Source organism: Ambystoma mexicanum, chromosome 5p, assembly GCF_040938575.1.
Source record: "Ambystoma mexicanum isolate Mex_15411 chromosome 5p, UKY_AmexF1_1, whole genome shotgun sequence".
In the NCBI taxonomy this organism is placed as follows: Eukaryota; Metazoa; Chordata; class Amphibia; order Caudata; family Ambystomatidae; genus Ambystoma; species Ambystoma mexicanum.
In genome coordinates this window covers 560,533,983-560,549,249 of record NC_090930.1, presented here as the reverse complement: position 1 = coordinate 560,549,249, position 15,267 = coordinate 560,533,983, and the positions used below count along the sequence as shown (strand labels likewise).

The 15,267-nt window shown below is 42.2% G+C and overlaps 1 protein-coding gene across 7 annotated transcripts in view; it reads right to left on the bottom strand.

Annotated features, from left to right (window-relative positions):
• Positions 1-15,267, bottom strand: part of PCDH19 (protocadherin 19) — a 255,401-nt gene that overhangs the window by 110,185 nt on the left and 129,949 nt on the right. For 4 of the 7 annotated variants that reach the window (XM_069612989.1, XM_069612987.1, XM_069612983.1 and 1 more), the window contains one exon: positions 7,510-7,682. In XM_069612989.1, the coding sequence (XP_069469090.1) occupies positions 7,510-7,682 (173 nt within the window). The remainder of the gene's footprint in view (positions 1-7,509; positions 7,683-15,267) is intronic. The other 3 variants (XM_069612988.1, XM_069612984.1, XM_069612986.1) reach the window with 1 other exon arrangement.

The following is a 15,267-nucleotide window of genomic DNA, read 5'->3' as shown; positions in this document are numbered from 1 at the left end:
TGAGAGGGATGAAACCGGTGGGACTCCACAGTTCAACCTAATGGAGTCAGAGAAGAACTCACCTGTTGATGACGGTTTGTCAAGAATAACTTGAACCAGCCTATGGCATGATCAGAAACTCTTCCTACTTCTTGCAGTCACTCTAGAAGGATGTGATGATTCACTGTGTCAAAGGCCGCGGACAGATCTAACATTATTAAAAGCGAAAGTTCCCCTTGGTCACCGGCCCTTAACAGGTCATCCTGTTCCACGGAAAGAGCAGTCTCAGTTCCAAATCCTGGTCTGAAACCTGATTGGAACTTACCTAATAGCAGCTCATGTTCTACAGATTCCTGCAGCTGACCTGTGACTACCTTTTCCAGAATTTTAGAAGGCCAGGGTAACCCTGCAATGGGCCGATAATTCTGGAGGGCCTTCGAGTCCGACATTGACATTTTCAATAAAGGTGTAACCAAAGAATGCTTTAAGCTGTCAGGTACTATCCCATGTGTCAGTGACTTGTTGACAAACGTGGTCACGAAGGGAGTCAGGTGCAGAGCTAGACGCTTTGCTGCATAAGCAGGGAGGGGAAACAAGGAGTCAATAGTAGGCTTAAGGCTCTCTAGAAGTTGATGTATGTCATTTTCTACTGCTAAATGGAAGTCAAATGTAGGCAATGGGGTCTGACTCTTTAAGTCCATAGAGTTATCCGCAAAATAATTGTCTAATGGCGCAGGTTGGCTCATAACAGCGGCCTGAACAATTGCAGCCTTGATGCGTACAATCTTTTCAATAAAAAAGAGTTGAAGAGATTAGCCTGCCACATATCCCACACCATTTCTCAACTAAAAAACTATTAACATCCCAGAATGCTAAATGCAATAAACCCACCCCGGAAAGGACATTACTGGGTCTAGTAATGCTCGGGGACTAACGTTAAGCCCATCAGGGTTAAGTAATAATTTTAAGCTTGACATTCAACAAGTGAAGCAACAAGTGAAGCAGGGAATTTGCCCAATATCATTCAATGTCCATCTCGTCCTTCTCAATGTGTTCAATTGCAAAACTAATCATGTGCATTTGCTCGGTAAAATGCCTTTGGGGCTAAGGAAACTTAGAAATGTCATAGGACCCTCCTGGATCAGATGTTTCACAAAATTGCTAGCCGTTTCCTTTCTCCCAAAACCTTAAGTGCTGCTTGACAAAAACAAAAGCTAAATCCTGGGTTTGTACGCCACTGAAACGGGAAAGCAATGTGAAAGTTGGTTCATCTAGTGTATGTGGCTATCAAGTAGAGGAAGGTTTTGGACAGATGACACTGGTCTTTGGTAAACCAAACCAAGCATGGGTGTTTTTCTCCAAGTTCACCGTGGGCCATTTGGATGTGGTATTTTCAAGATGGCACGAGCGTAGAGACAACCTTTGAATATTCCATCCGAGTGGTTTTGAAGGCAATCTGATGTGGTAATGCACTTGGTCTTCTTATGCCCATTTCACCAAACCTCTACAGCAAGACAATGTAAACCTCTTCCAAACGAAACTGAGTTACACTCTCAACATTTGCACATATATTGAGAACGGAGAATAGCACTGGGGCAACGCGCTGGTCTTGAAGCAGGACCACACAGAGCAATAGAGGTTTGAATCTTCGATGCGCGCTTAGAAACCCGAGCTCAGGTATGGCATTAGGTGCGTTATAAAAAAAAACAAATAAATAAAATGAATGTTAATTCTCACTGATTCTACCATGATCCCCATATCATATACCCAATGGAATATGAACAACACATATGGAACCCAGTTTATCTAAGACAGAATACACTGTTTTGTATGATTTCTGTGTACACATCTACATTTGGCAAATTAATAATACAAGAAAGTAGTTTCCCTTGTTAACACATGTGCATGCTCGTACAAAGAACAACTTTCATTTGAAAGCCGTTGAGCTTTAAAAATCCTATTGTAATATGTTCTGATAGTTCATTATGCATTACAATGAACACCATAAAGCGGTGTAGGCATGCGCTGCCAGTTCTGGAAATCTGTACCCGAGTCTCCCATTCAAACCAATTCCTGTCATGCCAATATGTTATTCTTATGTGGGTAGGATAAGCTCAGGGGGTTAATCGCTTGCTGCTGCGTTCTGTTTGTGATCTGCAGGTCGCAGATTCGAATACCGACAAGGCCAACTCAGCCTTTCATCCTTTCAAGGTCGATAAATGAGTACCAACTCTGGTTGGGTGACATTGTATGTATATATGTTCTATGTAAGACGCGTAGGTGTAAGCGCTATATAAGTAACACATCATTATCATGATGTACAGAGCAGTCCAGATATATATAAATCCAGCTACAGTCGGTGACTCATATTAATGCAAAGAGGGCGCATTAACACTTTCAAATCCACGGAATTTTGATTTGATGCATTCAGTCTATTTTACCATTCATTCCAAGTGAGGCAAGTGCTGGGAGCCTGGGAGGGTTATCCAAGGAGCCCCCCCTCCATCTCGCTCTGCACAATCCCCAAAGCAGTGGCGTCGCTGGTGCCGTTCAGCATAATTCTTGCTGCATTTGCTTTATGCTCAGAGTTTTATTATGCATGGTGCTCATGTCGCTGCTAAGCCTCCTGCTGAAACTTTTCATCATTTGGCTCATTTATGGAAAGAAAACAAAGAGCTCTAATGATGTTTACAGTGAATCAAATTAAACAGTTGAAGACCTGGACACATAATCAGAGAATTGTTTCTATGCCATTCCGGAATCTTCCAGCAGCAGGGACTCCAGCCGAGCTGCGTCGACAGCTTATCTCAAGGCAGAGGCAAGCACCCCGAGGCTTCCCTGAGCCTAAGCGCCGAGCAGAATTCATACTTCTTAATTGAAAAAGACAGGGCGTTTGCATTGGATGTTTGCACCGGCAAGACATTAAAAACCACACGTGTGCTCAAGTCCAAATTATATCTTGAACTCAGCTGACCTTTTGTGTGAGATTCAGAGGTTTAACAAAGGCCTTGATTGTGTGACGGTATAAAACAATATTTATAAAATAGTTTATTGTATGTGTGTAGAGCTTCGAGTTTGAGTTATGATTTGAGTATTTAGACGTATGTTTTTGTTGGTTGACTTTATAAAAGAAACTATTCTACGGCATAATATACACATATCGTGCATAACATCAGCATATTATATGGACTTAATATTATCACCATATCTCAGAGCACTCGTAACTGTAATGTGTGCAACGTGGTTGGTTGAGCTACCTAAAGTGAAATACAATCTTGAGATGGATTGTAATCCTTGGGAGAACTCATTTGGAGAAAATCTTGAATGTCCCGTATTACGGCAACTTTGAACATTTCAAGCTTCTTAAACATTTTAGAAGGTCCTCTACACAAGTTTGGAGTTGGTTCGATAGCTGAAAATGCTATTAAGGAAGGGGTGAAAAGGTCAGAGCAGCACACAAGAAAGTGAGTCAGTTTCAAAGCTATTTGCAAGCAAGTGGTTTGTTTAGTTGTTGTTCTAATAAGCAAGGGCTAAAATTAACCGTAAATACAGATGTCAGATAGCACTCCCATAAAGTGCATTAGTTATGGCAGCAAAATGTGGACACACTCTCATTGTACATGCAAGCCAGCTGGTATTCGTGGATGCTTGAAGTCCCCATCACAATGCTGGACCATCCACGCCAGTGTTCGCAGATACACTTAAGAACCATTCAGACCAGAGTGTATCATAAACCCTGTGCAATCTAGATCCAGAAGTTTGTATCAATAATCATTATTGACTTATAACTCTCAATAGGTGGAGGCATTTTTTCTTGCTTTTGTGTGCCATTTGTACTCCCGGTGTTCCTTGTATTTTCATTCAAAAGGTAAATTGATAAATGTAAGGAGTGATAAGTAGGACACCTTGTTGTAGCCTAAATTGCAAAGGCAATTATTTCTTGTCACAATATTTGGAATTATTTCCCAACTCAGGGGTGCTCACTTATTTGACTTTAGAAAAGTGAAAGGCTGCTGCCTCCATGTGTACGGTTTTGGGGTCTGAACACATATGCTTATGGTAGTTCTGTAATTATTTTGAGCTTTCATAATATGGTACTGCTCAATAGCACGTGTGAGAGGTTGTTTCTGCACAGGGATAGATGTGTTTACAACATGGCCCACAGATTGCCAGAAGAGCAGCATTTTATTGCAGTTTATTTTTTGAACAGTTAGCAGTCATTCCACTGGGCCAGTATATATGCTTGATATTTACAAAAGCTTTATTGCTAGGATGACATTTGACTTATAAAAAAAATGTTTTTAAAAGGGGAACGCGTACCAAATGCAGCTTGCTTTAGGTATTTAGTGATTCAGTCATACAACTCTCACAGATATATATGACAAGTATAAAGCTCATTGGCCATTCTTATCTTCCCAAAATGCTCTTTAATATGCAAAACAGCCAAAACCTCATTAGTTCTATTGGTGCCACTTCACATTATATTTGGAATTCTTTCTAATCAATATACGCATACACTGTGCTAAGCAATCACTTTTATATGCAAACAGACGACATGCATTTTTTAAACGGTTGCTGAAATTAGGGTTTTCCTTTCAGAAAAGTGAAGGTTAAAAATGATGCAACATTTTAAAATATTAAACGCATGCCTATGCTTAAGTGGAGCAAAGAGATCCCACAGATGACACTCAAATGATGTTCAGAAGCAAGCCTTAATTTCCCTGCCCGGCCCCACATTTCACAGGTCTGAAGCCGCCCAAAAGTGGCAAGCATGAATTCGATCATAGAGAAGTTAAAACAGTGAACAGTAAATCTAAATGCGCAAGTGCAGCAAGAAACCTATGAAATGATACCCAAAGCCATAGAAGGGTGAGAACAAAAACAGTGTGCCAAAGGTCACACTGCTTCACAGCTGTAAAAGTGTCCCATAAATATATCTATTCAGCCATCTTTGCAGAAGCTGCTCAATGCAAAGCAGGCACATGGCATCTGTGCTGGGTTTATCATCTGTCTTTCATGATATTCAGCTGCATGTACTACCAGGAGAACCAACTGCAAAGCATGTCACACCATGCCTAACTGTGACGTTTATAAGTAATCTTTACATTCATTTTATATTAAATAAAAGGTAGGACTTTTACTGTGAAACAGTACTTCAAACGACAGCAGGACATCTATATATATACCCACAAAACTCAAACGATCTTATGTATTCAACAGTCCAACTCTACGGAGTTAACACTTTAAATTACCTTAAATGCAAGGTGTCAAGACCCATACCCTAAACCACACCCAGAAAGGTAATATTATGCTGGAAGACCTGATCCATTGCTAAATTCTACTCTTGGAGGGTTGGGTATTTTGAACAACTACACAAACAGCAATGATGCAAACAGTATGTACTACTTGATTTATTATAAAAGGTGCATGCATTGTGCAGCTACACGTAATGCTGTTGTTTCCCACACATGCATTTTCAGGGTCATCCTTATCCATTTCTCCACCGTGATAATGCACAGCCAAAGATTCCAAGAAACTTACCCAACTGTTTCTACTCTACTGAGGTGCTTATGCCCAGGCATAATTTACAAACTTCACTTGTGGTTTTGCCATATTTTAATGGTGTTCCAGTCCAAGGGATTGGAGGTACATCAGCTGCAGCAGGTAACTTGCCTTATTTCCATGTTGCCCTTGCTAACAACAGAGCTGTAACCCTGGTTAGGAGGTTGAGTTATTTTTTATTCAACATTTGTATAAGCTGTGCCTGTACCACTTGCATATATTTCATATGTTAACTTTACCATGTGAAAAGACCAGATGTAGACATTTTGTTCTGTTGCATGAATATTACAGACAGTCTAGGTGCTTCCCACAGAGTGACAGCAGGCAATTTGTGAGAGAAACCAGATATTAGCATTGAAACCAAAATTCATTGTTCCAACCTTCTCTCACTTGTGTCCAGTTGGCAGAAAGCTTATGTTCTTATCGCTTCCTCTAAAAGTGTGTTTACGGACCTAATGGAAAGACGACAATAAACCGTAGCAATTACCTCCAGTCCACTCAACTGTAGAACACACTGCTTTCTCCATATCCTGGGCAGCAGAGATCTGAAAACACTCTTTCAGCTGACACAACATAGATGATGCAAGGCTTGAATTAGTAGAGAGGAAGCAATATGTTTCTAATCCGTGCGACCTTATAACATCCTTATAATGTAATGGAACCAACATGGGGGACAAAATGGGAACAAAGGGGCATATTGTATTGTATTCTATTGCAGTAGTCATTTATGTAGCGCCTTTTCCCATCTGTATGTTCTCAAAACGCTTTCTGGTAGGAATGGCCTTGGGAACCGAACTCCAGGTATGGGAAAGTTCTCATAGGAGGCTTAAGATGCGTGTGTGCATTTGGCCATGATTAGCACTTAGGAGGACTGGTTAGGCTCCAGTAAGCAACCCAGTAAGCAACCCAAGAGGTCAGGCATGTGGACGGTGCTGAGGGAGGTCACAACAAAGTATTATAGTATTATGGCAGGAGACTTGATATGACACAGCTGGACCAAAGTTTGTCATAAATTGTTGCTGTATTCTGACGGCAGAGGTGTTGAGGCAGGTCTGGAGTTTCGGTGGGTAATGGTCATGTGACCAGATAGGCCAACATTGTTATAGTCGTAGCTACATTCTAAAGTGCAAAGATGGATAGATGTGCCTGCGGCAGATGTTCACCGAAGTGGTGTGTTTACGCATATCTTAAACTCAGATGGAGCTTATCTTTGATGTTGCTATGTCATCCGATCTTCTGTCGTTTTAGGTTGGACAATGCGGACAGGGTCTTCTGAAGGAGTGGATTCTGGTGGAGAGTCTGGCAGAGGGCCCAGTGCATTAGAAAGCCTAAATACACCATTGTGCACAGAGTTCCTACATTGCATTCAGTGTTGCAAGCATTCTGAAGTGCTGCTTGTGTCTCAAATCTCCTGAGTCCTGGCCCGAGGGCAGATCCGGAAGTCTGCTGGGCAAGCCTAGCCAAGGAGGTTTGGTCCTCGAGATGGAATGGGCTACAGAAAAAAAAACATTGCCACCGAAAGCTCCACCTTGTTCTGGCCTATTTGTAACCCTGGTTTGAACCCAATAGTTCCCTAGAAAAGAATACCATTTTTATATCACTCATGCATATTCTTGCATTGGTAGTGGGTCTGCTGCAAGACCCGCTAATAATCATGTCATGGCGTTCATCCTCAGCTGCTGCCCCATCCCTGTGTAGTATCTTTGGTGTATTTAAAGACCTCCTTAGATGCACAGAACCTTGTATGGGACCAACACATTGCAGACCTAATTACTGCAAATTGAGCATTATACTATAATAGTCTTTTCAAGTCATTTCCTGTCAAGGGAAGAATGCATGGTCTTAACACGGTTTAATTAGACATTTCATATGCAGCATACATCAGAACATGATCACCTGCTGTGCTTTTTATGAGATAAAACATGATTTCTTTTAACAACTGATTATGGTGGCCCCAGTGTTGCTTACCTTGGTCCGGCAGCTGAGACCCCATGGAAGTAACGCTGGTGTTCAGTACATCGTTGACCGCGGTGTCAGAGTACAGGCCCCGCTGGACGTCGTGTTCGCTGTCCGTCTGGTCACTCTCCTCATGCCCGCTGTCCTTCAGGCTATTTCCCTCCAAGTCCTTGAATGTCGAACTGCTGGGTTAAGGGAGAGCAGTGATTTACTGTTTTGTCAAATCCAATCAGATAGAGTCTTTCTTAGCGAAGAAAATCAAGTCTCATCCGTAGCGCAAGACCTAAGCCGGGCTGCATTATCCGGAAAACAATCTGTTTAATAAACAGTCAGAACTCAATCACACCAAAAACAATTCCAGTATGGGAATATTAACATCTCCATTCGTTTATCAGAAGCAGAAAAGCTGGGGGCAGAAAAGCTATTTTGCCACAAACCGAAGAAATACGCGAGATCCCGCCCCTGTGAATTCAGCCTAATTCATCATTCTGTTCAGGAATCCACTGATCCTGCGGGGCAACTGCAAGAGCCGGATGTCAAGTGAATTACACCCTGTTACTATCATATTAGCATTCAACACTAATGCCAATATTGAATGATGCTTCAAAGGCACAACCCTAACGTGGAGGAAAACCTAAAATCACATTTGTAAAATGATATTATAGTTTTAAAAAATAATCTGTTTTCAGCAGCAACAAATGTTGGCAGATTTATTTCTTTTTTTCAAGTCTCTCATTTTTCTATAAAGAGAGAAAAGCTCTAGAGTGATTTCGAATCAGCAAAAGAACAGGCTCAACATCTAACCTACTCCGAGACAGCCTAACGCAGCATATTTTGCCTGGGAATTGAGCATCGTCATCTATGTCCTTTTGCATTTTCATATCCCTTACAGAATCCCCAAAACATATCTCTACGGAGATAATGGGGCAACACCCTATCATATGGTATGACATTTATAACGCGCTTGTACATAAGTGTTCTAGGCGTGAAAAGGAACTGCACCAGCTATACCCTGCTACAAATCAGAAGCTTTGTTTTCCCCATACTACCTGGCAAGCAGGTGGAAGGACAAGTACAGATGTTTGACAAATTCCCTAGGAAATATCCACTTGGTGGAAATGCATGTATTTCATTAAAAAGATATGGGAAATACTGAAATATGTGCATGGGTAAGCACAGAAATTTCAAAATTGAAAGTGGTGGGCAATTGTAAACCCAAACAATTACAGAGTGCTTAAGGAAGGTATGAAACAAGAAGGACAAAGTGCCTCCCATTGATCAGACCATCCTTGGCACTAGGGCACCCTGTCATCAGCCATCTTTGTGGATTCTTGTTCTATGCACCAGCACAAGGTGCATGAAGCAAGAATAGAGAACAGAACGTGCCAGGGATCCAGCAGTGAGGACACTTGCAGAGAGCACTAGAATCCTGGGACGGTTTTACCAGCATGAAACACAGTTTTCTTGATGTATCAGCACCTTACAAATGCAAAATAAATAAATAAAATACATCAGAGGTGACAACAAGGGTCGGGCAACTACAACAGAGACGGGACTTATGTCGGGTCCCCGCAGACTGTCACTTACAATCACTTATCACATGGGCCATGCAAGATACCAGCATCTTGACAATGAAGAATACATATTGCTGTGCATCTACACACGTTTCAACATCAAGGGAAAAATACTATTCATCAAGCATGTACATATGCCACTTTTGCCACTAGAAACGCTACAGTTTAACATTCCAGTGTATTGGCCTGGGCACACTTTCTCAGAAGTGATATGCAGTCTCCCAGGAATTGCCAAGTGACGTTCAGGTATGTGTATGGGTTCACACAGAGTTTTCTCCTAACCTGAATCTGTTAGGAGTTGTAAAGGTTCAAGGAAGTTCGGCAGACAAATTCATGATGCAAAAATGCATTGAAAGAATACTTTTTTTGACACTTAGGGTCTGATTCCGAAGCGGGTATTTAGTACCGAAAAGGTCATGAAAAGCGTTAACATCCTTTTCGGTACTTAAGACCTATTCTGAAGGTGGTGCATTCTTCTGAAGTCGGTATGAATGTGCCACTTTCGGAATATATCTGGCGGTTGCTAGGATGGGTGGGAAACTAACCTAGCAACAGCCACATACGTTACCTGCTATGTAAGATGGGTATTCTTGTGGCACTCCTCCACTTTCAAATGTGCCTTCAAGTGGCGCACATATACGTTACCATTTTGGTGCCGGTATTGTGGATGAGTGCCACAGGAAGCCGGGCACAGTGCAAGTGGGTGGCCAAACTTAAGTGTTTTGTGGGACAGCACTGCGCAAATACAGCACAGACAAATGTCCTATTCCATGCTGCAGTACTATGGTGGAAGGAGGGAACCGATCGCTCCTTCTACCAGAGTACTGCAGCATGGAATGGGCCATTTTTTGGCGTAAAGAATGTAATTCTGAAGCACACACATTTTCTTTGTGTGTGCCGTCGTGTTCTCTGCAGTACTTTCGTTGAATAACGAATATGTCATTATTTAAGGAAAGTGCTCAATTATCCCTCTGTTCTCGCTAGCACTTTCGTAAAAAAACGATTTTGTTGTTATTGTACAAAAGTGCTGCCGAGAATGTTCTATTGTGCCCGTTGTGCCCAAAAACAGGTGCAATGAATGCGTTGCACTGTCGTGCACTACGAGGATGCCCAGGCCCACTTGAGAATAGTGGTGGAGCCTGGGAGTCCTGATTTGGTGTAGTTATTCGTGCTCTTTAGTACGCTCGCTACGCCAACTTGAGTATCGGGCCCTAGGGCATCTTTTGCACTAATGCTAATACCAAGCAAAATGTCTCTTGAATGGTGCAAAATGTAAGTAATATGGCCCCTGGTGTTTACAAACCAAACTAAATGAATCATACTTCAAGCTCGACCCATGATCACAGGCAAAGCCACTAGAGCTTGCCAGTGTCAGTGAAAACCAGAGGAATTCCAGAATGCCGGTGGAGAATAAAGAAAACTACCCCAGCAGTTCACTTCTGAACAGACAAACTATCACAATCACACCATACTTGCACGAGGAGTTTCCACATAATAAGGCAACATGAAATCTGAAAACCTTTTGGACTAAGACATTTTTCAGAATTAATTTAGTCATTTTTATATTTCAGGTGAGTGAACTGAAATGTCGGAGAGAAAAATCCTTTACAAATCCTCTCACGTGCATATCACAATGCTGTGATAAAAGCAAGCTGTACACCTATGTAGCCCGAGGGCCAAACAAGGACCAGGCGTGCGCTGCACCCATCTTGAGTCGTTGTGGCCTTCTCATAACAAAATATTTTAAGAATTGCACACACAGCACAAACACCCACAATTATCTCCTCGCCCCCAGATATAGCTGACACAACAATAAAAGCCTCTTATGTAATGGTGCACCCCTGTATGACAACATTTATTAAGCAACATGTCCATAGACGCCAAAAACGGAAGAATGGAAAGCGATGACTGAACCATAATTGGTGGCGTTGTTCTAAGAAAGTTACATGTCATTGTTGTATCTGTCTGTGCCATTATAGAAAGGGAACAGTCATATGCAAATAGGTCCTGGTAACGCCAGCAATGTAAAAAGTACAGTCTAGCCTCCAGGCCAGGACACCTCTTCATGGGAATGCAAGTAAACCTGCCTGGGATCATCAGTGAGGTGTAGCTTGATTCCCTAGGCACAAGGAGAAAGGGGTCCACATCTAGGTGTACCACCTGCCATTTACAGAGACCCACAGCAGGCACCAACAAGTGATGAATGAAAAGCTTCGTATGAATCATAACTATTGTTGCGGGCTGCTTCCATGTCATCATTTCATGAGTCTGTGTCATCACAGCAAAACTTCCAAACACAAGCATTGATCTTTACACATATTGCAAACACCCTTTTAACCCGAAGCTAACAACGTGCCTTTTGCCAACCCTCACGAGCTACTTTAAGCATACGAACCCCAGATGAAGATGGCAGCAGATATGAAAGAAATGTATGTGATCCTACACCCGTACATGCAAGTATTCATTCAGCACGAGTTTCGGCCATCTACAACCTGCAGCAGAGTCACCTCCTCTCAAATATTATTTTTAATTCTGTTGCTAAAGTCATCCACCAAAGACACTAAAACAGTAGGTCAGCTATAAAAATAAATAAATATAGCATTACCTTGAACAGGAAAAGCACGGAGAAAAGAAAAGAAACTCAGGTGTGTATCGAAAAGTACATCAGTCAAGGTTCACTCCTGCCAGAATTAATTCGAAAACAATGGGGGGAGGGTATTACAGAAATCCTGCACTGGTGTAACTGCCCATATCACTATTGTTAGAAACATAATCTTTCACTTCTTGTTTGCACCAGGGCAAAGCGTGCACTAGTCCTAGTCCTAAACCTATGTGCAGAAATGCAATGAAAGAACATGTTATTGCGCTAGAGCAAGTTTGCTCTATTATTAATTACATGTCACCAGTGCAACTTTTCTATAATATCACCTCAAGCGACATGACAGCTAATTGATCTAAGGGCCCGAGTAATGACCACCCACGTGTTTAATGTTAGCAGCTATTGCTAACCAAAACATAGTCAGAGCGTGAATAGCTCATAGGGTGCTATGCTAGTATATGGCGCTGCCCCACAATGGATGCAATGGCTTCTGCAGTCATCTCATATTTATGCAGCACTTAATGCCAGATTCCTCCGGCCTCTAAGCACTCAAATAGAAGGTGTTACAACTACCCATATTAATTGTAAATAACTTATTTTTATTCTAATGTACTTATTGGGTATTTATAATGCACCTATACAGCGAAAGGTGTCTCGAAACACAAGAATGATAAAGGGCTGAGACGGCAATGTCAGAGTTTAATTTTGAATATAAAACGTCCAAGTAGTTGGAGAAAGTCATTTGTTTCATTAAAATGTTTCAAGGTCAGATAATTACACATGACAAGATTGGCAAATCAGCAATTTGTGTGGAAAGAAGATGGAAGGAAGAGGGGAGAATTCCATGAGTATTTTGTTGGTTGCGTTGTGTGGGTGCTGAGCTGTGGTTTATGAAGAGAGATGGTCCTTCGTTCCATCTTCTTTCCACACAAATTGCTGACTTAGCATTCTTGCCATATGTAATTATCTGACCTTGAAACATGTTAATGAAACACATGACTTTCTCCAACTACTTGGACGTTTTATATTCAAAATGAACCTGTCTTCTCCATGTATATCTCATTCATATGGAACAATCATGAAATCTGATTTACAATACGAATGTACCGCGCTATAATGTGAACACCTCAAATACTTGGCACGTGTCACGTTACTAATTTGAACTATTGTTGTACGGTCTTGTCACATTAATATGATAATATATGTCACTACATATCACTATCACTATGCACCGCAACACCCATTTCACTTAAATGCACAGCCTTGAGAAAGACCATCAGTTGAAACACGTGTTGGCACTAAAAAATCATAAGCATGTAGCTTTAGGATCAGTAATTACAACAACGTACACATTAGAATGCATGTCACAAGAGTGACAACCAATGTCAAACGATGAAGATGTGTGAGCAACTGACAAAATAAAAATACAACTCTTTCTCAACAACAAACCTAAAAGGTATTGAATATTATTGAAGAATAGCAGACCATACCTCCGATCCAATTGAAAAACGGGTCATTACCCGATCCAGTGCCAACGTAGACGAGGGTTCCAATCCTAGGTAAACATGGATTGCTGGTATACATGCATTGGGGCAAAAAGTTGGTGCAAGAAGTCGGTGCATCAGTAATGTATTTATATATATATATATATATATATATATATATATATATATATATATATATATATATATATATATATATATATACAGGTCATATAGTTTCAAGCGCACAACTAACACCTTAAGGCAATCCCAAAGGTAGCAGTGCAGGGAGGATGGACAGGGACAGCTTCGCTTCATGACTCATTGGCCCACCAGTAGGTAGCACTCATGTGTTGGTGCATGAAGTAGAGGCACAGCCGCACCAGGTTAACATTTAGTAGAGGAATCTGGAAACGTGTAAAAGGGCGAGGGATCATGAGGACAGTGGGCCTCATTACGACCCTCATGCCGCTTTTTGCGGCATGGCTACCCCCATTCCGGGTACCTGGTCCGGGTTCCCTGAATGGGGAAATACCAGGCCATTCTGACCTTGCAGGGCCCGGTATTTCCCCATTGAGAGAACCCAGACCCGGTACATCCCCATTCCCGCTTCAGCCCCCATAGGGCTCAATGGGAATCGGGATGATGCTAACAACGGGCCCGTTAATGACGGCCCCGTTGTTAGCATTCTGGTCTGCTTGCGGGACCCGCTAGGTCCTTAGCGGGTCCAGCGAGCAGACCTTGTAATACCAGCCCCGTAAACACCCTTCCGCCAGGGTCGTAATGAGGCCCAGTGTCTGTACTGTCAGCAACCTGAGATTGAAGGACTGCCGTGGGCTTTGGGTCAGTGATGTGTGCCCTGGAGGAAGGCACTGCTGAGCCATGGCAGATTGCCTACAGGCACATAAGTGTAATGAGAATGTATGTTCTTGTGCTCAGGTGCTGCTAGTTAGTGGCCACCAAATTGCCTGACATGACATAAGGGTCAACAGTAAGTGTCACAAAGCTACACCAAGATTTGTTTCCTTGCATTAGGGGCAGAGTTTATGCGGAAAAGCAGACACCGTAAAGGGCATTTGCGAGCAGCAGGGGCATCTGGGGGCTTGAGCTGCGGGTTTGTCCTAATTTATGATTAAGCATTTGTACTTCGAGATGTAGGACCTGATTCATGGACTTTTTTGCACGCTGCAAAATGACTTTGCACTGCCTACAAACACGCTGATACATGGAAAAGTGCAAAGTACTTTGCCCGGCAAAAATACACTTTGCACTGCTTCATGAATCAGGGTGGATCAGTGCAAAGTGTATTTTTGCAGTGCACAGTCATTTTGCACCAGTGAAAAGTCACTTCGCACAGTACAAAAACTTCCATGAATCAGGCCCGTAGTGTCTAGAAAGGGATGGTGGTGAAACGAGTAAACCAAAAAAGTCATTGAAAGTGGGAAATGCAAACAGAGAGAGGATGACGAACCTTGACAAAAAGCAGTGTTTCAATGGGGAATCAAACATGGCCGTCTCAAATAGTCTTCTTTATCCCAAACAGACCGAATTTGGAAACCACCACGTGACGTTTCAAATCCCAGAAGAGTCGACACAGCTTTCTTGATTGACTCTGTCAGTAAATTGGACAATAATGGCATCTAATGTTTCAGTGCTTACACGCACGAGAGAGTCTGTCATGAAATTCGGATATTATCACAATCTCAATTTTAAGCTGGTTGTTTCTGTCAAAAAAATGCCTGTTTCGTTTGCCGATGGGTGCAGAAGGATTAGCTGTGTCGGTTCATGTCTTTTTATGTGGCCTGTTTGTAGTTGCCTGCTGGAAAAGTGTTCGCTGAATGTGGGCCCTGTGATGTGATTCTCTGCAGGTCTTTCATCAGGGCCTGTATAAATCATATGTCTCCAATGGACACTAAGGCGAGACAGGGTGTTGCAGATCGCTGGGCCATCAGAAGGGAAATATTTTGGGAGAACTACCTTCGATACGTTCCTATGAATGTGGTGGGTGGATGTAGTTAAAGTGGTGGAAAAGGTTTTAGGGTTCCTCCCCCAATGACACCTGGCTTCCTCATCTCCATTCTTAACCCCCTCCACGCACCAATCACACCTGTCTCTG